The 25838-nt window shown below is 38.2% G+C and overlaps 1 protein-coding gene across 1 annotated transcript; it reads left to right on the top strand.

Annotated features, from left to right (window-relative positions):
• Positions 1-24450, top strand: LOC126253559 (zinc finger protein 319-like). Its single transcript, XM_049954967.1, has 3 exons — positions 1-76; positions 23445-23673; positions 24102-24450. The coding sequence occupies exons 2-3, from the start codon at positions 23450-23452 to the stop codon at positions 24127-24129; spliced, it is 252 nt and encodes an 83-aa protein (XP_049810924.1). The 5' UTR covers positions 1-76; positions 23445-23449; the 3' UTR covers positions 24130-24450.
• The last annotated feature ends 1388 nt before the right edge of the window (positions 24451-25838 follow it).

The raw sequence follows: 25838 nt of genomic DNA, 5'->3' as shown, positions 1-25838 counted from the left end.
CAGCATGTGTGTCCCAGGTGTAAGAAACAATATAAGTTTCAAACGTCTCTTGCCCGTCACCTTAAATATGAATGTGGTAAAGAACCAACTTTTTCATGCCCAGTGTGTCCGTACAGAGCAAAACAAAAGGCACCAATGCAGAGACATGTCTTGCATGTTCATGGCTTAACATATTGACCATTTCCAAGTAGAAAATCTAGTATTTACACTGGAAAATTAACTGTGGTTTGTTTTATTATTTGTGAAAGAAGAGTAGTGATCAAGATTTTCATCGTGGTATGAATGCAGAAAATTGTTATATTTTTAGTCGATACTCCTTAGTATAATTTTTGCAGATAGAGGTATGGTGTGAAAGACCACCACCTAAACAGTGTGTCTGGTGTGTCTGTTGTGTGTTTGTTTTTGTTACATACAGCATTTGTATATTGTCTAGTGTTCTCAACGTAGTTATGAAGTGCGTCGAAACTCACTCATGGAAACAAATATTATTAACACATGGGTGTGAGTCAGCAACATAGCCTTAGGGTTTTATTGTGTAAATGAGAGTTTCATCCCCACATGTCCAACTATAATATAGATTTTTTTTCTATTCTTAATTGTTTTGTGATCTGATTTAATTTAACAGTTAGGTTTGTCACAATTAGTTTTTTTTAATTCCTTTTCCTAATGATGCCAATTTTTATGTATTTGTGTTATTTTCTTTAATTTTAAGTAAGTTTATTTACTGGATTGGGCTCTTGACTGGCTTTTTTCAATCCTGGTGATTCACTCCTGCCAGCAGCAGCTATTCCCCCCATCCTCTCTCTTATTCACCTGTCTAAACCAAAAATACTTGATAGATGAAATAGTGTGTCTATTTCTGTCCACTGTTTATACCAATACTAAATGGTATTTTTAGTGTGACTTTCTGATATGTGTGTTAACAGTAAGAATGGAATACTAATATTTTTTGTGGACGCTTTAAAGCTGACAGCAAATTTCACCCAAGTTACCCAGCAAGTGATGTTTATCATGTCTTATTGCGTGATTTCAAAACTTGTTGACTCTCCTGATATTGGAATCCTGGAACACCCTACTGTCATGACTGATTATTTTAAACTAAACATACCGCAGTGTCAAAATGCTTGCTTACATAGTTCTCATAAGCTGATGTTTAGATGTCATGAGGTGCCCAACCTGCATTTGTTGCCTCAAAGTTGTACTGTTCTCAGCAGTGGCTTGTATTTCTTAACCTTAAATTTTACTATAGGCTGTGAAACTCTTGTTGTCATCTTTAATATTGGGATTAGCCCACCTGAAACTGCCTGAATGGGAACTACAGCTGTTAATTTTGTACTACTTTGTACAAGTCACTTGAAACTTATCAAAATAAACCTTTGCTCTATGTGAAGTGGGACAGGATACTGTGAATTATTTAAATTACAAGTATTACATTTTACTACGTGATTATGCAGAAATAAAAACTATGTTGTAGCTGCCATTCCAAGAAACAGAGAAAGCGTTATCCCTTTATTGGATGTATGATGTATAGTGTCAAAGTGAGTTTGTGAAGACATCGTTAGATTAGAGAGATCTCCATAGTTTTATTTTGACATTTTGATAATATTGGTTGTCAAGATTGGTGCAGGTATGTACATGTGGAGAATCATGTTAAAAAAAGATTCCTGCCACCAGAAAGTACATTATAATATTAAGGATATTTGTTTTTGCAATGTCATTTATATGATCTGAAATAGCAGACTTAAGAGCTGTATGGAGACTGCCACAAATATTTATAGTCTAAGTTTGTACAATAATGTTAGACTTACTTTTTGTTATGTTATTTGCCATAAAAACATGGTCGAGTCAAAACCAGGAAATTAAAGAAACTATTAAACATATACATATTTATTTTAATTAGTGCTATAAATAATAGTAATGATGATAATAATATTAATAAAGTTAAGTGGTCAAAGAAATTTTTGAGCATTAATATCAAATCATATCAGTTTATTTCTCTGAACATCCATCTATTGTACTGTGTTCAAAATACCGGAAAAAAAAAACATAAAATTGCATCTTGTTCTAAGTGTAGAGGACAAAACAGTTTTATAACACCAACAGTATAAATTGAGGAACTCTCATTATCTTAATTTTAAGCATGAATTGCAACTATACTGTTAGAAAAAGGTCATCGTCTGAAAATGTCACACACTCTCCAATTTGAGACCTTTGAGTAAAATGTTCTTCTTGATTCTCTGATGTCAATCAAATAATTTGATATGTATATTAATCATAAATATAATGTGATTTGGAAATAAATGTTTGTTTACGTAGAGGTAGGTAACATATGTTAATAGAAGATGGCAATTAATTTCTTATGTATATTTTTGTGTGAATTAGAAATACTGTGACAAGATAAGAAGTTTTTTTATCTTTGAGTCGAACATTAATTATTTGGAGTTCACCTAAAGCACTGAAGACTCGTAAGTGATCTTAGCAGTTTTTAACATAGACTGATTTTCTCATGTTACTTTATTGATAACTGGAGCAGTAGTGTTTTAATGTATGAAATATGAAAATTATATTTGACCATCATATCAAATGATCTTTTTATTTCAGTGACTTTCTGTTAACACTTTCTCCATGCGATGTAATCATTACAGCTCTTTGAACTCTCTCATCTCACTTTCTTTGAATGTTCGGCTTTCTGAACACAGAGCCAAATTAGATGAGTATATCTAATCTCTACTGAAAAGTGTAAAGTATGAAAACTGAAAAGTTGAAATTTGAAGTAATACAGATTTCAGGTGTCTACCTGTTTGCTATCAAGACTGTAACACATTCAGCACAATTGTGAAACAGTGATAATCCCTAATGGAAGTATGGTCAGTGAGCAACATTTATGCACTGGATCTGCTGTAGGTGTTAAACTTAAGTTAATTATTGTACTGAATATTTTGTTCTGTTTTCAGTGTGAAGCATACATAAACACAAAATCTTTTAAATGTCAAAGTTGGAATAGTTTAGATAACAGCAACAAATTGGTTATTTTTTTAAACAATATTATGTTAACTTTTTCATAAGTTTCTTTTTAAATTTTGCTCTGGAGCTAAACATCTAGATTTCTGACTCCCATATGCATTTAACGTGCTATAGTGTGTGCCAATTTTCATATATAAATATGTATTATTCTGTTCTCTTATTAGCTGTTTCGTTGCTTTTGTTCAGTTTGCTTTTTCCACACTTTGGTAATAATTGCAACCACATTAGCTGGTTACTGCCCTAGGGATACTCCTATTGGGAAGTGACTGGTATTTTTAAATTTTTGGCTTTCATTGTTGTGTTTGTTTATTTATTGTTTTATTTATCAGCAGGATGATGTATATTTGTGTGTGAGACATTCCCTTATTGCCGTAAAAGAAGAATGGCTAGGTTTTCCGTAAATTCATTCAGTAACTATTAATTTCAGTAGTGTTTCAGTTTCAGTTCACTTCATTAAAACATCATTCCCAATGTTTTAAACAATACACTTGGTCACATAAAAGAAAAGAGAAAGAAAAAATGAATTACGTTCCTGAATATTTTCAAGGGTTGGTTTCAGTAAACTTGCAAAAAAGTGATTTACAGCAAAGTATATGTTTGCAAGTCAACTGGCATTTACAGCAAAGAATATGTTTATAATCTACCAGTATGAATAATTTAAATATGAAATCATTGGTTTGCTCCAATAAAAATTTATCAACATGTTCTAAATTGTTATTGAAATTATTGTGAGCTTTAACTGTTGTTAAAAATATTGCAAAATTCATTTGTGTTACAAAAATTGCAGTACCATCAAAAAATTATCATAAAATTCAAAATTTCAAAAAAATTCAAAATTTCAACTGCACATGACTTACAGTGATAAACTTTGTCCAGCAAATGTAGACAAACTGGCATTTACCAAATGCAGTATATATTACATCAAACTGAAGAAGATATAAGTGCTGCCTTTTGGAACCAAGTATTCATTAATCAGGTTTACGAGAAATGCATTTTTCAAGTCTTCAGTAACAAAATTATCCAGGACATGGGTCATAAGAGAGATGGCAGATGAGGACATGAAGGAAATAAACAGTTGTGGTGACATGTCATAGTTTTTGTATTTATTATATTTTTGTATTATTCAAGGTTGTTGAACAACACATGATAATTAAGACAGCAGTCAATCTCGCTCAAAGTTCTTTGTTTCCTGCTACATTCCAAAATTCTTCTTACCCAAATAATATTACTTTCCATTTTTTAGATTGCAGGATTGGCTTGCTCCATCTCTAGAAGGAAAAGATAACATATGTAGAACAATAATAATAACTGTGGTAAACTTCATATCTATCTGTTTATAACAGTTTTCATTAAATCACGTCTGAGTAGCACAGAACATCTATATAAGGTAGACAAATAAAAAATCAAATTCTTCTCTCGCATAAAATATACTTAAACTTTTCCAGAATCCAACACTTTATTTTAAAAATTCTGTAACTACTTTATCTGTCTTCTCATCTGGTAAAAATAAAATATATCTCTAGATAAAAATAATATTCAACATCTCAATAAATCAGTACATTACTTCCATTAATATATAACTTTTAATGTGAGTGAACAACACCAACTCTCATACAACTTTTATTATCTTCAAAGTTGGCTGACAAAGTCTCAATGACATATCAATAAATAATGAACTAAGATTTCCCAAATTCATTAACATAATGTTATGAATTCATGATATGTCTCTCAGAAAAAGTAGGAACAATGTGATGAATTGTTATGCTCCAAAAACATCAAGATACACAGAGACAATATGTGATTGTCGCTCTGAAGGATGATAACGTAATGTGTGTTGGCTTGTGACCATTTGACAGTGCGACCCGTCTTCAAAGGCATCACACATTCTTCATGTGATCAGCCGTTACATGGAAACAGAAAAATACAATTTCTCTAATCACAAAAGATACATACATGTAATTAAAAAGATAATAATAATTATTTGAATAAAATGTGTTGAACATATGTGTAATCAGCGATTGTGAAAATTCTTCGTCTTCTTCTTCTTGCATTATGGTCTCAGTAAGACCACGGGTAGCCCCTTTGTGGACTGCATTTTCCTCTTCTTTTCCCAGAACCTCTTCATTCTTTCTCTTCTTCCCTCCCGCTCTTCTTCCGAGATCTTCTGATTCCATTTCTCTTGTTGGCTCCACTGGTGACACTCTGATCTTTTCCTGTATTCTTCTTTGTCATTGATCTCCGGCATATTGGTCATTGTATATTTGTTCCTTCAATTTTCCTTTCCTTCGACCTTGATCCCCAATTCCAACCAGTCCTTCTGAAGTTCAACAACCCACTTGGTTCCTGTCTTTCCCCATATCCTCCCCTTTGTTTGCCACACTCTTTTCGTCATTCAGTCCATACTCATCCTACATGTCCAGCAAACCTTGATCTTTTGGGTCTGATTTCCCCGGATATTGTTCTCATGTTCTGGTACAATTCTTCCCTACGTCTTCTTTGCATCCACCTCTCTTCACCTCTTTTGGGACCATGTATTTTTCTCAGTATTTTTCTCTCTTCTTTCTTTAGTTGATCTGTCCCATTTCTTCCTAGTGTCATCGTCTCAGTAGCATATAATACTGCATTCCTTACCGTTGCCTTGTAGTGGCTTATCTTTTCCTCTGTGGATATATTCTTTTTATTATATATCTCTCTCGTCATGCAGAAGGCTGACCTCATCTTCTTTATCCTCTCTGTTATTCCCTCCTTGCTCCTGTTCCTTCCTGTTATAAATTCTCCCAGGTATTTAAATTTGTCCACCATTTGCACAGTGCCTTCCGGTGTTTCCCAGTCTGCAGTGGTATTCAATGTCTTTGTCTTGTTATAGGCGATCCTCAGTCCCACCTTTCTGGCTACCTTACTTAAGTTGTCGAGTTGTGTCTTTGTGTCTTTTTCCGTCTTGCTTACTATTGCTATGTCATCTGGAAAGGCTAGACAGTCCACTTGAGCCCTGTTGTCCTTTTTGTCCCCCACATGGGTCTTTGGTATTCCCAATTCCTCGTTTATTGCTCTCCACTGCCTGATCACTTCGTCCAGTGCTATATTGAACAACAGTGATGACAATCCATCTTCCTGTTTAACACCAGTCTTGATCTCAAATTCTTCTGACAGCACCCCTCTGAATTCGACCCTTGCTTTTGTGTCTGTCAGAATTTCTTTTATGAGTTCTTGTGTAGTTCCATCAAGTCCTCTGTTCTTCAGGATCCTAACAAGAGTCTGTCTGTCGATGGAGTCATATGCCTTCGTGAAGTCCACGAAGGTTATTACTGTCTTTTTGTTTTTTAATGCCCTATGTTCTATCAGTTGCTTCATGATAAATATCTGTTCTATACAACTTCTTCCCTTCCTGAATCCCACTTGGTAGTCACCAAGTGTACTTTCTGCCTGTTCATTTACTCTCTTGAGCAATAGTTTTGACAGCACCTTGTATCCGACCTCTAGTAGTGATATTCCTCTATAGTTGTTTGCATCTCTCTTGTCCCCCTTCTTATGTCTTGGTACTACAATTGCATTCTTCCATCCTTGTGGCAACTTCTTTGTTCACCAGATCTGCTGAATTATGTTGGTCATGTTGTCTATTGCTTTATTGCCTCCCCACTTTTTTATCATCTGGGCTGCTATACCATCTTCTCCAGTTGCCTTATTAGTCTTTAGATCGCTTATAGCTTGTGCGACTTCATCCCTGGTTGGAGGATGTGACTCTCTCTCTTGTGTGTCAGTCCCCAGTTCCAGCTCTTCTTGAGGTGGTTCACAGTTCAGCAGGTCGTGAAAGTGCTCTGCAAAAATCTGACAGTTCTCCTTCACACTGACAGCCAGCTCCCCTTTCTTATCTCTTATAAACAGTTCTCTACCCTTGTATCCAATCAGACTCTTTTTGAATTTCCCAAAAGAGTGTCTGCTGTTGTTTTCCCTGAAGTTGGTCTCAATCTCATCCAGTTCCTGCTTCATCTTTTGTCTTCTGGTCCGTCTTATTGTTCGGGCAGCTTCCTTTCTTGCTCCTAAGGAAACTTCCCATTTTTCCGGGTCCTTCTTGCTGCTCCAGTCTCTCCAGGCTTTCCTCTGAGTCTCTACTGCTTCCTCACATTCCTTGTTCCACCACCAGTGCTTCCTTTCCCCATAGTTCAGCCTGTTTCACCATATTTCGTTTCATGTCGTCCCATTCATTGAATGATTCAATTCCTTCCTCATATCTGGATTGATTGTGTCTTAATTTGCCTCTGTATACGTTTATGTTTTCTGTTCTTCTATTCGTGTGTGGCAGTCTGTCCCTGTCTGGAATCCAAAGGCACTTAACTTCTATAAGATAGTGATCCGATTCTATTCTTGTGTTCTTTCTGACCTTTGTGTTCATGATCTCTTTAGCATTTGTCCAGCTGATTGCTATGTGGTCGATTTGTTATTCCCAAAGGTGGGTGCATGGATTTGCCCATGTCTTTTTCTTACACGGTTTGGCCCTGAAGTGTATTGTCATCAATCTCATTTTGTGTTCTCGACACAGTTCAATTAGTCTTTCCCCATTTTTATTTGTCTGCTGGTGTGCAGGGTACTCGCCCACTGCTCCTTTATGTTGCTTCTTTCTTCCAATCTGTACATTGTAATCTCCGACGAGTATCTTTACATGTCTATACGGTATGTTTTTCAGTGTATCATCTAGCTCTTCCCAGAAACTATCTGCAACTTTCTTGTCTTTCCTGTTTTTGTCATTTGTAGGTGCATGTGCATTTATTATTGTATACTTTTTGTTCTCTGCTTGAAATGTCAGTGTTGATATCCTTTCTGACCTGCTCTTCATTTCAGTTATGCCATCCTCATTTCTCTTGTCTACTATGAACCCTGTACCAAAGCATCTAGGTGCATGTCTTTCTTTTCCCACTTTAACTCCTGGTTTCCCCTTCAGTATTATGAAGCCTTCTGACTTCACTGTATCTTCATCAGTGTATCTTGTTTCTTGCATTGCTGATATTTCAATGCTTCTCTCTTTCATCTCATTTATTACCTGTTTAAGTTTACCAGTCTTAATCATTGTCTGTACATTTATGGTTCCAATTCTGAAAGTCTTTTAAGTTTTAATCTTCTTTTAGGTTCTTGGGAGCTCCGACTCTTCCATTATGCACTTTTTGGCAGGTCCCCCAGAATCCGAATGCCTGCTTGCGTTGACCTTGCTCAACGGGTCCCCCTAGGGTAATCTCGATTCCATAGTGCAATCCATTCCATGAGCTAAAAAATTTTTTTGATGGGACAGCTCATGTCCGTCCAGTTATACGACTGTAGTTGTTAGCCCCAGAAGATGGGTTCAGGTCGCCCCTGACATGGGGACACAGACGCCTTTGGTAGCTGCCCCTAACATGGAGTACAGCCACTACCTGATTTGTTTCAGTGGCTCTTCCACTCTCTCTGCCGTTGGGAAGCGACGTTCCTTTTCCGCCTTCGAGACTGTTGACTGGGCTTCGCTAGGCTAGGTAGGAGCCCTAACTGGATGCTACCATCCGGAGCCAGATGGACCAGGTTTTTTTACGAGGTTGTTACTCCTCCCCCTCCTCCTTCCCATGGCTTGTGAGATGGGGCACTGGGCTTGGAACCGGCAATGGCAGAGTTCGATTGCGAAAATTGAGAGTCACAAATAAATTTCTGATATCTTGCCACATATTAATTGATTCCTTCCTCCCTTTATTTGATTATAGGCTCATTTATTGATGTCCCATTCATTAATAACCATGTTACTGATACTTAGTGTTTTTTGAATGTACATCAAGCTTGACACCCCCCAGGGGGCTCACATCTCTTTTGTGAGTACGTGCTTGGCCACCACGGGGCCCCAGCCCTTGCAGTGCTACTTCCCTTTCTATGCTGCAAGTCTATCTTTCTCCTATTCTGGTTTTTCCTCTCTACCTTTCTGTTGGATGGTCTTCTTGGTGCCAATTGTGCTTGGACCTGGTTTGTGTTTTGGAACTTCATTTTCTTACCTTCTACAACATTTCGTTATTAATTGTATGGTCCCCTTGTTGCTGGATTTCCCTTGCTACTTCTTTTCTAAATTTCACAGAAGTGCACGTCATGCATGGAAGGCTGCCCAGTGCGGTGTATATTCCAAAATTTTGCCTTTTTCTCTTTCTACCCTTCTTTCTTGTAATGGCTACCACCCAGTAGTCACACCATTGTGCTGGGGAGGGGGTGGGGGGGGGGGAGGGGGAGGTCGCATTGTCAAGTGGGTAGCCCCACACAGGGATCACACTGTTGGTGCCTGATTTGCTGAAAGCTCCCCACACAAGCCTTGTGCCCCCTCCCCCCCCCCCCCCCCCCCCCCCACAATCTGGGTCAGTGGCATGAAACCTTTCTCTGTTCACCAGACTGCACCGTTTTAAAACGTGAAAAGAAAATCGAGGAATACAAGACCCTTGACCACCTCACATATCAAGAGGCCAAGAAGAAATGCAGTCACCTACTTTGTATGCATGTAACAGTGAAATCTCCTACTACTATGAAACAATGAAATCTCCTACTACTATGATGACATTGCCTTCTTTAGTGACTGCGCCATCACCCTCTGTGTCGTCTATGTCAGGCCTCGGGCTGTCCTACTGCTTCTCCCACACACCCCTTAGGAATCATCGACTCCCTATCCTCTGGAGATGACAGTCCCCAGAGAAGCAGCATCCTACTCCAGCACCCCTTACCAGGAAGGCGTCCTTTGGGACACTCCCTTCCCAGAGCTCTACTGCCCTGCAGCTGGATGCCAACAGGTGGCTGTAGGAGCCAAAAGTTGCAGGTTGTAGGACTTGATGTTCCTCCTTTGTCCCAGAATATGGGGCAGACAAGTCCTTGCAGAAGTCTAAATCATCTAAGGACAGAAAGTTGTCCTCCAAAAGCAGGGAGATTCTGATAGCTCCCATGCCATTACACTTCACATGTTCCACCTCTGTATCCAAGGCAGTATTCCTGTTGGCACCTATAGCTCCAGCACCCCCCCCCCCCCCCCGCTTCCCCCCCCCTCCCGCCCCCCCCCCCCCACACACACACACACATGCCTTGATTCGAAACAAATGTGTATTGATTGAATATCTTCATAGCCAGTGGCAACAGGCAGCACTGAGGCATGGCGTGCCTCCTCGGTCCCTTCACACCCCAACAGGATACTGGTAGCATGATGCAATGGGACTGTAGCAGTTTTTTTCACCAAGTGAGTGAACTGCATCATCTTTTATTCACTTCCCCTGTTTTTTGTGTGATCCTCCAGGAAACTTGTTTCCCCAGCAATGAGGACCCCTCCCCTCCATGGCGGTGGGGGCTATTTTAAGAATTGCACTGACAATGAAAGAGCATCAGGTGGTGTTTGCGTGTACATTCTGTACTCTGTCTACAGCAAACAAGTGCCTCTCAACAAGACTTTGGAAGCTGTGACTGTTCATGTGAAGAAGTCTGTAGAATTTACCTTCTAATACCTGACAATGAAACGTCCCAGAATGTTTTGTCTGCGTGGTTTTCTCAGTCCCCCCCCCCTCCACCCCCTCCTCTTTCCACCCTTCCTAATACTGGGTTACTTCAATGCCCATAACCCTTTGTCAAGTGGAACAATGACACTGGCCGTGGTAAAGTTGTTGAAAACTTTCTCGTTGAGCTCAGTCTGTGACTTTTGAATACTGATGTTACCATACACTTCAGTGTGACATATGGGTCATATTCGGCCGCTGACCTTTCTATTTGTAGCCCAGGCCTTCTCCCATCCATCCATTGGAGAGTCCATGATCACATTTGCAACAGTGATCATTTTCCGATTGTTTTGACCCTCCTCGAAAGTCTCTCTCCAAAGCTGACATGGTGCTTTCACAACAGCCATTGCCCTCAGCACAACTGCAGCCATTCTATTTGCAGCTGAGACTTAGCGATCCCCTCTTCCTTGGGTGCCCCTGTTGGAAGACAGTATCTTTGTTGGAAGACAGTATCTTGGTGGACCTCTGAAATCGCTGCAACCATTGGCGATTGCAGGCAAGTTCTCCAGTGTAAAATAATAATAATAATAATAATAAAAGAAAAGAAAAGAAAAGAATAGGCCTCCGGTATGTTCTGCCAGTCGTAAAAGGCGACGAAAAGAACAAACCACTAATATGACTAACCCCCTTTTAGTGTGATGAGTTGGTTCAGGACAGAACTAAAGAAGCCTCGGACAAATGCCGTCATGGTCGGGGACGACGCGTGAACCCTATGCCCGCCCACAATGGTAACAACACTGCTAGCCAACTGGAAAATGATTTAAATCCAAATAGAGGTGTTTTGCAGGATATGCTTCCTGCAACCACCCTAGAAGGAAAACAAAGGCAGAGGATGAGATGGTCCGATGAAGTTAATCGACACCTCATGTTCTGTTATTACCAAGCAACAAACCTAGGAACCAACACAACTGGATACAGATCACAAGTATACACAACATTTATTACCAGATACCCAGAATTAAAATTTTTAATAGAACGACGACTAGCTGATCAGATCCATGTAATAATCAAAAATAACAGGATACCCCAGTCAGAATTAGAAAACATCAAACAACAAGTACAACAAATACTGGAACAAAATAATGTGCAATCAGAAGAAGAAGAAGAAGAAAATACAGTAATGGACTCAAACATCCCAGAGCAAACAAACAAAGAACAACATGCATCAATTAAACAATCAGAGGAAAACAAAATCTTACGACAGCCGCCAGAACAAGCACAAATAGAACACAAAGTGACACACATGTTAGATATAGAAGAAAAATTTCAGCTGACATATATAGAATACAAAGACACAAATACAGACATTAGACCATTCTTGCATAGACTGCCAAGTAACCCACAAGTCGAAACAACAATAAAAACTATCAACACAATCATACACAACAAAATAAATGAAAACACAACTATGGAAGAGTTACAACTACTGGTTTATATAGGAGCACTCACTACACTAAATATACACACTAGGCAGAGATCAGAACCAACCAACACACAGAAGAAACCCACAAAACCAGCATGGCAACACAGGCTACAGATCAGAATAGAAAAACTGAGAAAGGACATCGGACAGCTAACACAATTTATAAGAAATGAAATGTCAGAAAAAAAACGAAAAAAGTTAGGTAAAATCTCACAACAAGAAGCGATAGAGCAATTAGATGAGAAGAATCAGAAATTACAAGCATTGGCCAAACGACTTAGAAGATACAAAAAAAGTGAAAATAGAAGGAAACAAAACCAAACATTCAACACAAACCAAAAGAAATTTTACCAGACAATAGATAACACACACATTAAAATAGACAATCCACCAAACATAACAGACATGGAACACTTCTGGAGCAACATATGGTCAAACCCGGTACAACATAACAGGCATGCACGGTGGATACAAGCAGAAACAGACACATACAAGATGATACCACAAATGCCTGAAGTGATAATTTTGCAACATGAAGTCACCCAAGCTATTAATTCTACTCACAATTGGAAAGCCCCTGGAAAAGATAAAATAGGAAATTTCTGGCTAAAGAAGTTCACCTCAACACATTCACATCTAACTAAATTATTTAACAGTTACATTGCAGATCCATACACATTCCCTGATACACTTACACATGGAATAACTTATCTGAAACCTAAAGATCAAGCAGACACAGCAAACCCAGCTAAATATCGCCCCATAACATGCCTACCAACAATATACAAAATATTAACTTCAGTCATTACACAGAAATTAATGACACATACAACACAGAACAAAATTATAAATGAAGAACAAAAAGGCTGTTGCAACTGATAATAGATGCAGAGGTGACATATCAAGCTAAAACTAAACAAAGGTCACTACACTACGCATACATTGATTACCAAAAAGCTTTTGATAGTGTACCCCACTCATGGTTACTACAAATATTGGAAATATACAAAGTAGATCCTAAATTGATACAGTTCCTAAACATAGTAATGAAAAATTGGAAAACCACACTTAATATCCAAACAAATTCAAATAATATCACATCACAGCCAATACAGATTAAGCGTGGAATATACCAAGGAGATTCATTAAGTCCTTTCTGGTTCTGCCTTGCTCTGAACCCACTATCCAACATGCTAAATAATACAAATTATGGATACAATATCACAGGAACATACCCACACAAAATCACACATTTGCTATACATGGATGATCTAAAACTACTGGCAGCAACAAATCAACAACTCAACCAATTACTAAAGATAACAGAAGTATTCAGCAATGATATAAATATGGCTTTTGGAACAGACAAATGTAAGAAAAATAGCATAGTCAAGGGAAAACACACTAAACGAGAAGATTACATATTGGATAACCACAGTGACTGCATAGAAGCGATGGAAAAAACAGACGCCTATAAATATCTAGGATACAGACAAAAAATAGGAATAGATAATACAAATATTAAAGAAGAACTAAAAGAAAAATATAGACAAAGACTAACAAAAATACTGAAAACAGAATTGACAGCAAGAAACAAGACAAAAGCTATAAATACCTATGCTATACCAATATTGACCTACTCATTTGGAGTAGTAAAATGGAGTAACACAGACCTAGAAGCACTCAATACACTTACACGATAACAGTGCCACAAATGTAGAATACATCACATACATTCAGCAACAGAAAGATTCACATTAAGCAGAAAGGAAGGAGGAAGAGGATTTATTGACATAAAAAACCTACATTATGGACAGGTAGACAATTTAAGAAAATTCTTTATAGAACGAGCGGAAATCAGCAAAATACACAAAGCAATCACTCATATAAATACATCTGCTACACCACTGCAATTTCATAACCACTTCTACAACCCTTTAGATCACATAACATCAACAGATACGAAGAAAGTAAATTGGAAAAAGAAAACACTACATGGCAAGCACCCGTATCATCTAACACAGCCACACGTCGATCAAGACGCATCCAACACATGGCTAAGAAAAGGCAATGTATACAGTGAGACGGAAGGATTCATGATTGCAATACAGGATAAAACAATAAACACCAGGTATTACAGCAAGCATATTATTAAAGATCCCAATACCACAACAGATAAATGCAGACTTTGCAAACAACAAATAGAAACAGTAGATCACATCACAAGCGGATGTACAATACTAGCAAATACAGAATACCCCAGAAGACATGACAATGTTGCAAAAATAATTCATCAACAGCTTGCCTTACAACATAAACTTATAAAACAACACGTTCCTACATACAAGTATGCACCACAAAATGTACTGGAGAATGATGAATACAAATTATACTGGAACAGAACCATTATAACAGATAAAACAACACCACATAACAAACCTGACATCATACTCACCAATAAAAAGAAGAAATTAACACAACTAATCGAAATATCCATACCCAATACAACAAATATACAAAAGAAAACAGGAGAAAAAATTGAAAAATACATCCAACTGGCTGAGGAAGTCAAGGACATGTGGCATCAGGATAAAGTTGACATCATACCAATTATATTATCAACTACAGGAGTCATACCACACAATATCCACCAGTACATCAACACAATACAGCTACATCCAAACTTATATATACAACTACAGAAATCCGTAATTATTGATACATGTTCAATTACCCGAAAGTTCCTAAACGCAATGTAGCATATACCGTACAATTAAAAGGAAGTGACGCTTGATCAAGGTCCGCGTCACTTTCATTTCGAACCAGACCTAAGGTCTGAGAAAGGAAAGAAATAATAATAATAATCCATCATGGAAGCAATTCATTGCCTTTAAATGGCTCCATGCTCAGGTCCACCACCTCGTAAAATGACAGAAACAAGGATGCTGGGTGCAGGGTGTGGAAACCATTGGACCACATAGCCCCCCTTCGCAGGTTTGGGTGAGGATTTGATGCCTCTATGGATACCAGTAGGCCATGGGTGTACCTGGTATCTCTATGAATGATGATGCCTACACTGATCCAGACACTGTTGCCAAACATTCTGCTTTTCATTATGCATGGGCCTCTGCACCTGATAATTGTCAGCCTGTATTTTGTACCCTCGTCGTCTGTAGCGTGTAGAGTGACTTCCTACACCATTTCCTGTATGTCTTGTGGAACCTTATAATGCTCCATTCAGTGAGTGGGAATTCATCAGTGCCCTAACCCTTTGCCCTGACATGGGTCCAGGGCCAGACTGCATCCACAGCCAAACACTCAATCAATCATCGATAATGGATTAACTTCTCACGGTCAGGGTTCATAGTCGTGTAGAACATTTTAAAGGAGATTATATTTGCTGTTGACAGTAGAAATTATTTATTTCACAATTGCAATTTTGGCTTTGGGCCATTTTCAATTGGGACTTCAAAAGATTTTGCGTACTGTATTTCTGCAATGAAAAGGCTCGTTTTTGACGATGTCGTGTATAGATGTCGGAGAATTTGAAAGTTCGACATGTGCTGAAGCAAAATCTTTTGCAGTGCCATTTGAAAATGGCTCAAAACCCAAAATTGCAACTGCGAAACAAATAATTTCTACAGTTATCAGCAAATATGATGTCCTTTAAAAAGTTCTACATGACTGCGAACCGTGACCACCTTATTGGTGAATTGCCAGCATCACATCCTTGCCTTTTCAACCATAACAGGATGACTTCCCTAATCAGTGGCCAGAAAGTGTGATTGTATCATCCCCTCGATATGGACAGTTATCGCCCAATTAACATCACCAATGTTCTCACGAATGTTCTCTGCAAGTTGCTCGATTGTATGGTGATGTGATGGCTGTGTCGGTACGTTGTGTCAGGCGTCTTCAGGTGCCATCCGAGAGCAGTTTTCACCAAGGCCATTCTCCTGTTGACAGTTTGGTATGCCTAGAGTCTGATACTCTGTCAGCTTATGCCTGGTACTGACATCTTATTGCTGTCTTCCTTTGGCTGACATAGGACTTAAAAGATGACATGTCATCACCACATCCCTTCTATCCTCCATGTGTGGGTCTCCAGGGTCAACTCCTGATTTTTGTCTCAAACTTCTTGCCTTACTATACTTTCTGGGTTCGACAGTATTGCCCATATACAAGAAAATAGGGTCCCCAAGACTCTGTATAGCGTGTGCCCCTTTTTATAATGGGTATCAATGGTCTAGCTTCAGCTGTGGGGTCTGCAGTGTCACCTTCCTCGTATGCTGATGACTTTTGCATCCACTATTGCTCCTGAACTGTAGGTGTTGTTGAATGCCAACTGCCGGGTGCTGTTCAAAATGCGCAGTCCTCGGCTGTCACCCATGGCTTCTGGTTTTCTGCTGCAAAGATGTGTCGTGCACTTCTGTTGCTGTCGTTCTGTCTATCCCCAACCTGAAATCTACTCCAAAGACCAAATGCTCAGTGTGGTGTAGTCTTATCATTTTTTCGGACTGGTCATCAGTGCCTGGTTAATGTGGCTTCCTCATCTTCCCCAACTTAAGCAAATGTGCTGGTCACACCTTAACACTCATCACTGTCTCGGTTACACCAACTGCGGTGAAGACTGTTCTACACTTTTGGCCTCTAAAAGGCTCTGATTCTTTCACATCCTGATTATGGAAGCCTGGCATCATCTTCAGCGTTTCAGACACTGGCTGGACCCGATATACCATTATGGTTTCCAACTTGCAACAGGTAGCTTTTGGACTAGCCCTGTGAACAGCCTGGTCACAGAGCTGGCGTCTATCCCATATAGATCGGCCGTCATCAGCTACTGCTCAACTGAGCATCTGAACTACCGTGTACTTTTTCCTGTTAAGGAGATTGACCTCCCATAACAGAGGTCATGGTTTGGCATCATGATTGCAGTTCACATACAAAATCTCTGCCCTGAACTCCATCTTTCTCCACTGTTGCTTCGTGTCAGGGAGCAATCACATGCACTCCCAGGGTGTGTAACCCATCCTCAGATCTGCCTTGGCCTCTCCTATGGACTAAAAGACTCTATAGACCCTTTGGTTTCTCATAACCTGTTCCTGGATGTCCTCAGTGCATTTCCAGGCTCAGACATGGTGTATACTAATGGTTCTAAAGTCAGTGGGTGAACCAGTTTTGCCTACACTTATGCAAGATGCAGTGAACTACACCTATGCTGAGTGGATGCAGTGTACTGACTGTGGAATTGGTGACCATTGCTCGAGGCCTGAACCACATTCATTCTTGCACTGGCAAGCTGTTCTTAATCAGCAGTGACTCCGTGAGTAGTCTTCAGGCTGTCGACCAACTCATTGGTTGTCATTATCCAGGATCTCCTGTATAATCTCCACCATGCTGGATGGTCAGACATCTTTGTATGGGCCCCTGGTCACATTAGGATTCTTGGGAATGAACATGCTGACTGGATGGCTAAATTGGCTACCAGGATGTCAACTTTGGAGGTGGGGGTAGCAGAACCAGACCTTCGGTTGACTCCATGCTGACAGTTGTTGGAGACTAGGAATCAATTGTCACATCATTGGCACAAAGTCAACTGCCATATCTTCCCTAACTTTAAGCCTTTTTCTTTTCTGTTAAAATTATTGTGATGTTTATAAATCTCTATGGCTTTTCTGTACGTACATGCATAATAATGCTATGTCATAACTAGCATGCTTTTCTCACTACATTTTAATTCATGATCACCATCTTCAAAAACATGTTCTGCTACAGCCGATTTGTCAGTGATTCCCAGGTGACAGTTTCGTTTTCGTTCGGTTAGGCGGATATTAACACTTCTTTTCATTGTTCCAATATAAACTTCAGTAGGGGATCCAGTAGTACTCACTATTGGTCTCAGTGGGACAGAAGGCATATGCACCTTAGGTAGCCCGTAAAATCTAGGAGGGTATGCTTTCTTTTTTTTGCAAGGGTATTTTTTATCATCTGTAGGAATGGAAGACTTTTTTTATTAAATGATTGGTAGCTGTTAACACTTTTATTGTAGGATCCTTTTTCAACTTTTTATAAGTGGTAGGCTCCAAAACATCACTGATCTTCGTATGGTTGCCTTCACTCTTCAAGTGCTATTGGAGTGCTATTGGATCCACTCCTCAAGAGTTGGCTAGACATCTCACCTTCTATTTACAACTGTATATTGGAAAAACTAACCATCATATTAAGAAGTCTATGCACTTTATTGAAAAATTGAAGGAGATTACTGTCAGCCCAAGTAATGTTCTTGTCAGTTTTGATTTGGTATCCCTGTTCACCATGGTTCTGATTAACGAAGCTCTTTCTTACGTGGCTGATAAGTTTCCCACTGTTACAGTATCTTTGTTTTGACATTCCCTATCCATGATTATTTTCAGTATAATTATGAGTTCTGTGAGCAGATTGAAGGAGTGACAATGGAAAGCCCTCTAAGTCCAGTTGCTAATCTTTTTATGGAATTTTTTGAACAGCAGGCGCTGCAGTCAGCCAATAAAAGTCCTCTGAAGTGGTATTGATGTTGTGGATGATGCTTTTGTGATATCACAGTGAAGAGGAATTGAATGGTTTCTTGGTGCATTTAAATAGTGTCAGAGAGCAATGGACAGCTTAATTTTTTGAATGTTTCAGTAATTAAAAGGGCAGATTGGACCTTAGGTCATAAAGTATATAGGAAAGATACACGTACCGACCATTACCTCCATAACAATTTGAACCATCATCCCAGGCAGAAGAGAGGTGTTATTAAAACTTTGATGGACAAGGCTAATGAAATCTGTGAGCCAGTTTATTTGCATGAGAAACTAGATCATTTGCAAACAGCTTGTAAGATAAATGGATACACTGATAATGAGATAGGCTGAGCACTCCATCGCAGAAGAAAAGTGTCCAAAAACATGGAACAACAACAACAACAACAGCAACCAATGACTGGGAAAATTTTTCTTCCATTTATCCACAATATTATGGACCGTATTGGGAAAGTTATGGCCCAAGTTTTCCAAGTTGAAACAATCTTTAGACACACCAAGAAGATTTATAAACACCACAATAATTTTAACAGAAAAGAAGAAGCCTTAAAGTTAGATAAGATATGGCTGCTAACTTTGACTGTCAGAGATAGTTTCACTGGTGACAGCATGTGACAAGTGATGGCACCCTCTATGCACTCTACATAAACGGGACCTCCACAGTCCAGGAGCCAGTTGTTGACTCGCCTTGGAAGATGTTGCCTGCAGCTAGCAACGAAACATCAGGAAGAATTTCTACTGTTCAACCGTGGCATCTTAGCCCAGAAGTTTTAATTAATTAGAGAATCTACTGTCCTGGCCACCTTTTGGTGAAACTTTAAATATATTGATGCAAAACACTGGTGCTAGCAGACGACACCATAGCAGTTGATTTGGTTTAATTTTTTACTTGTGAGTTTAGTTTTTCGTCCTCTCTGTGTCATACAGACAGCACATTAGCCTCATTGGCTGCGTGAGGGATTGGAGGGATGCCCCCATCACCTGCTCCGAACCGAGGGTCCTACAGCTGCCCTTGGTCAGTGGTCCATCCTAGCTCATGCCCTTTTCACCTTTTTAAATCATGTTATTCTTTCACATCTATTGTCGGTTGACAGACTTGATGTAATTGTTCTCTTTCCTGAGATTTTATCTTGTCCATGTAGCTAGTTTACTTGTGGTTATAGAGGGTATGGCAGCACCATTCAGGTGCAGAGGACTTGTTTCTAGCTGCATAATGTGTCACTGGGTCTCCAGCTGCTTCCTAGACAGGGAAACTCTTCCACCTTCACCCTTTTACCCCTCTCTCACTTCTACTTGTTTCTGACTCTTTATTCTCAGATACAGTCGAGCCCATTGTGATTTGTCTTTTGTGTCCTTCCTCTCTGATTCCCAGATTGTCACACAAAGGATTAAGGGAGTGGTGACCTCATGGTTTGGTTCCTTTAACCCCACCCACCCATCCATCCACACGTCCATCCATCCATCCATCCATCCATCCATCCATCCATCCATCCATCAACCTTAACACTATTTGCTGTAAGTAGCAGCCTTAAATTAAAGATATGGTGAAGTTATATGAAGTTATGGTTGAGATACCACAAATGAAGTTCGTGTGAATATGAGTTCACAGTTCACTGGTACATGACTGCTTGGTGATGAAACATGTTTCTTACACATTACGTTCGCAGCAAGTATGACAAACATTCATCAAGATCTGCATGTTGCTTCCTGTCAAGCTGGATGTTTTGAGGGCACATAGTGTACCAGTATCATTTTAGCTCCTATCGATTCCATCCTCATAACGTGTGCAGGAAGAATGATTTTTGTCTTCTTCTGCATAAGTACAAATTTTTCTGGTATTACCGTCGTGGATATTATTATCTGAACTGTATGTGGAAGAAGGTAGTTTGGAAAATTCAATTATTTTGTGTTGTTTTCCAAATATCACAGATTGTTGTTTCACCAACATTGTAAATCAGTGCCAGATTCTACTTATCAGTGTTGCCTTCTTCAAGTTTGTGTATTATTTACAGTTTCTGCTGTATCATGATAACAACACATTTTTGCTTTTAAGACTGTGTGTAGCAATAACAGAAACCAAATGACTACAGTATCCACCGCAACAGTACAGTCCAGCACTTGATGTGTTTGAACAGCACATCGTTTACTACACTCGTGTTGTAACATGGACATTATCCTTCCAGGTAGAAGAAAAATTTTCAGCATCCAGCAGCTAAAAAAAAGGAAGGAAGAAAGTTGGGAGAAATAGGCCACATATAATCCGCTCGCAGCTAATAGTGAGTTTACTACATACCTGAGTACACAAAAAGTTTTATTTTCTCTTTTACTGGTGTTTTTGGTGTGTTTTGTAAGATGCAGTTTATGCAGAGTTGCCAGTCAATTACAATCCTAGCTTGAATCCCTATTCAACAGTTTTTGATAGAACTGGACTGTAATGACAACTGAACTTACTTCAGAAAAGTTAACTGACAATTTCTCAACAAGATCGCCATATGCATCCAAATCCGCCACTGTTTTCAGTTTATTGTCAGTAAATCCTTCTTCAAAGTAATGATTAATTTGTTAATTATGTAATTAATTATTCATTGAAGTGGTTCATGCAAATACACTGTCAGCAGTATGTCTAATTGCTGTTTTTGTGGTTATTATTATGTATAGACAAATAATGTTGAATTGTTGCTATCAAACGTTTTCACAGTTTTGAAGGGGGAAGATGAGTCTTAACATTCTGTTGATGGTTCATCATCAGGGTGAAGTACAAGCTTTAATTGGGGAAGAAAATCAGCAACATCCTTTTCAAGGAACATTCTCAGCATTTAATGTAAAGGATATTAGAAACCACAGAAAATTTAGATTGGGATGATTGGACAAGGATTAGAAACTCCTGTCCTCCTGAATGCCAGTCTGGTCTCATATCCACTGTGGCAATTCACTCGATACAATTACTTTTTGGGAGTTCAGGGAATTCATTCTGGATATGACATCCATTAATACATGAGAATGCAAGCACAGTCTCGTATACACAATGGCTCTTCACTCAGTAAAACTACTTGCAGAGGGGTCAGAGAATTATTTCTGGGTGTGGTATTCATTAATGCATGGAGAATTGTTTCTTGACATTTTCCCAGTGGACAGGATATACCATCATCTTTCTGGTGTGCATGTTGCATGTTAAAATTTCTTCTTCTGATATATTTGCAGACAACCTTGCAGCCATCTTCAGTGGGAGTGAATGATAGAATTACAACCACTTGGCACAATTCTTTGGGATAAATGTGCCTACATCAAAGATAAGACTGTCAGTGTCAGTCACAGACAAAACTTTATGCTTCTAAGAATGAAACATAGAAGGTGTCAAGTCAGTAAATCCACAGTGCTATTGAATTATGTGGTTAATTATTAAAATGGATTGCATGTGTTAGAATACCATGAGGTGAAGACTCAGAAGAATAATTATTCTGATTGCGCAATTTTGGTTTTGCGCAAAGTATGTTTAATGTGTGTGCAGTGCCCTCAGAATGTGAAAGAAGAAGGGTCAGTCCCAGCAAAACATGACAAGGTATCAGTGTAGGACACCATACAGATGACCCTGCAACACCAAATAATGTAAAATCAAGTTGTTCAATAAACAAAACCCACTGATGGTGGCACAGAGGTGCCAAAACATGTTTGGGTAACAAGAAAATACAGTGTTTTGCATAAAAGGCGGAACCCATATCCAATAATTTTAACTGCGAACACAGAAAAAAATACAAGAACTGCAAAATCCAAAAGATGAATAATTTTCTATTGGTTAATATGAATTTTTAAATGTGAAAATTTGATTACTATATATTAATGGATTGAGACTAATTGCTGTTAAGGGAATGATCTTTCCTAAAATGTAATTTGTCTCAATAATCAATAGGTAAGTCTTGGACGCACATAGAGAATTGAGACTTTGTTGCGATTCTGAGAAGGGGAGATTCTTGTTCATCAGGAGTTTTTAAATATGGCTTGTCCATCATGTTTTTGTATGGAATTTATTTTTGGAAAAGAATTTGGGTACCTTTGCAGTCAGTGTCAACAAACATTAACTAATGAATAAGTAATGCTGTAATTTATTACCTATTTTTTCCATTAACGGCTTATAAATTTTACATATGTTCGCACAGTTTTTCCTTTTAATTTGTTTTCATTTTTACAAATTTGAGGTGTAGTGATGCTAATTTTTATTTTATAGACTATCATTATAAAAGAAAATGCAGTAATCTTGTTGATGTTATTATAACACAAATCTGGATGCTATTTACAAGAATCAATGTATTAAATGTGATTGCATATATCGTGAGAAACCACATTGTAGATATAAGCTACAAGCGCAATAATTATTGTTACAATGTTGGCATTTCTTTTGAGATTTAATTTTCATTTCTGTTATTTTATAGGTGCTGCAGTTTCCAAAATTAATTTCTAATTAAATTCCTTATTTATCTCCTTTATACAAAGCATACAGGCATCATTAAGTATATTAGACCCATATACGTGCCATTATTCAGTCACAAATGTATTCACACTTGAGCGCATTCCAGCGTTTCTAAAATATGTATTTAAATTATTTGTAGTTATCTGTGGATCAAAATGTTGGAGCTATAATGTCAGATACTGATTTTGTGTAATGATAAATGCATTTCACTTGGTCGTTTAGGCTGTAGTAACAGGAGAAACAGGAAAATCTTGTTCCTGACGGACTGCATTTACATTTCAGAATTCGGTATAGTGTTGTTAGTGTTGAATATAAAATTTGAAATAAGTGCCACACAGACTATATTATTTGAGGCTTATAGCATGCTTATGTATCCATTATACAGTAGGAGAATACCTCCAGGTGTTCTGTGATGGTGTAATACAGGATAATCAATTTTGTAGGCCAGATGCTAACTGTTCCACACATACAAAGCTGGGCTGCTCCAGACAGCAATTGGAATCAGCAGTATTCATGCCCTAATTGCTTCAAAGTATATCGCTGGATGATCTCATTGCGCAGACATATGAGATTAGAATGTGGAAAAGAGGGAAACCTTTGTTGCTCCATCTGCAGTCGTCGCTTCAAGCATAAGCATCACCTTGTTAATCACTTAGGTGTTCACAGACGCAGGTGGGAATAGCCACTTCTTGTTTATGCTGACAGAGAACCCCACACATTCTCTGCTCTATTCTTCTTTTTTGTTCTTTGTATCTTTGTATTATCGTTTCTTACAAGTAGCTTTGATGTTATGTATCATTTCTGACATTTACATCCAGTGTGCCTTGAGTAATAACTTCTGTATCATTTCACTCAATTGATACTGTGAAAGCAATGAACCAGTGGTTTTTTTTAAAGATAATTAAAAGAAAGAGAGCGGCTTACACTTCGAACAAATACTTGACTGAGACGATTCAAATCACAGTTTGTATGAAACAAGGAGTCATCATTCCTTTCACAGATATTCAACATATTAAATGTACATGTTTAAAACTCAAGTAAAGCTTTTGTTAGTATTAGAAAATTTATAGAATTTTACTGACATTTAGTTTTTCATTTAGGGATTACATGGCCAGTGGAAGCAGTTAACTGGTCTGAAAATTGTGTGGAAGGCTCTGATGAAAGAATTGGTTTAGAGGCAAGATTTGTGTGCAATAACTGCGGAAAATATTATCACCTGAATACTTCTCTCCAACGCCATCTGCGTGTAGAATGTGGACAAGAAGGAAGACATGCATGTTTCTCATGTGGTCGCAAATTTAAGCATAGGTTTACTCTCGCAACACATGTAAGAAGAAACATCTGTGACAGATTCAGGAACTTACAGTGAAATAAGAGCAATTTTGACTGTAAAAGGATTTTACAGTGTGATTGCAAGCATTTCAATAAATCAATATCGCATATGAGGCATTTTGTTGAGTCAGTTTGTGTATTATTTTCGTAGTTAAGCACATCATTTTACTTACCATTGATTGAGAGCAAAGTATGCTGTACATATATAAATTAAACCTTATTCTTCAGAAAGTGTAAATTATTCATCACTGTTTAATTGTAACTGATGAACTCCTGTGATTTTGGATAAATGAATTTGGAAGAGAAGTGTGATATTGTTGAACACACAAGAAAATGTGAGAATAACCCTAATCTTCTGATATTCAACCATCGCACTTCAATAACAACTGTTTTTTCTTTTATGAATGTCATACAAGTTCACACAACAGTAGAATGCTAAACATGATGACATGATCACAAACCAAACATTCTTGTTTGTATGTTTCTTTAATATGTTGTTGATTACTTACCACCAAGGATATCATTGAATCATCTGCAGCAATGGCCAGTCGCAATGAATGTGCACTCATTCACACTTTCTATTGCAGACCTTCCATCAAAAAACTTAACAATTCAAATGTATAAAATCATAGAGGTGTAGCTATGATCAGCTGCTTTTTCTGACAACATTAATAGCAAACTATCACTATTGATCTGAATCTGATTGTTACATGGTAAAGGTACTTATTATGATACAGCATTTGCCATCAAAATGAGCATAAGTAAATGTCTTTCAGAGTCAGTGGGAAGGCTACAACTTCTAGGAATACTATTCTGCTGTTATTTGATCATCACTATGAACTAATAAGTAGATATACTCATTGCTGTCAAAAGATGACAGGTAATATGTAGCATATTAATTGAAGCTTATTATCATCAACCTCCACTGGTGTGTTTTTACAAACAGAATACAAATATTTAGATAATTCATGGGAACTGCTTAAAAGATACAATTTTAATTTAGTTTTCAATTTATGAAGTATCCTACCACTTCTTTGTGTGCAACTTGCTAAAGCCTCTTCATTAGAATAAAGCTTGTTTGTTTGTGCATAGTTCTTATGAAAATAATCTTCATAAATTGTATTGTGTTAATCTATGACATTTAATTTGAAATGAACTATGTTGTTTGTTATGAGTAACATTGATGAGCATATTTGTCAGACACACATTTAAAAATCCCAAGATTCATGAAAATATTTCTGCACCATGCTTGATTATTTACTGTACATAATGTTCTTATCAACAATGTTACAAGAAGGATAGATTGCTACTCACCATATAGAGGGTAGAATAGTGGGTAGGATATTCCTCATTGCAGGGCATGACGAGAGAGAATTGAAATTGTGGCAGAGAATGTGATTCAGTTTCTCCAGTCCTGGGCAGTACTGAGTCACGAGAGGAATGCTCCTTTGTGGCCAGACGGTGGCTATGTGGGGGGTAGTTGGTGACAGGAGAGACAAGACACA

This window comes from Schistocerca nitens, chromosome 4, assembly GCF_023898315.1.
Source record: "Schistocerca nitens isolate TAMUIC-IGC-003100 chromosome 4, iqSchNite1.1, whole genome shotgun sequence".
Lineage (NCBI taxonomy): Eukaryota > Metazoa > Arthropoda > Insecta > Orthoptera > Acrididae > Schistocerca > Schistocerca nitens.
Note: the sequence above shows the minus strand (reverse complement) of the source record. Positions and strands in the feature narration are given on the sequence as shown.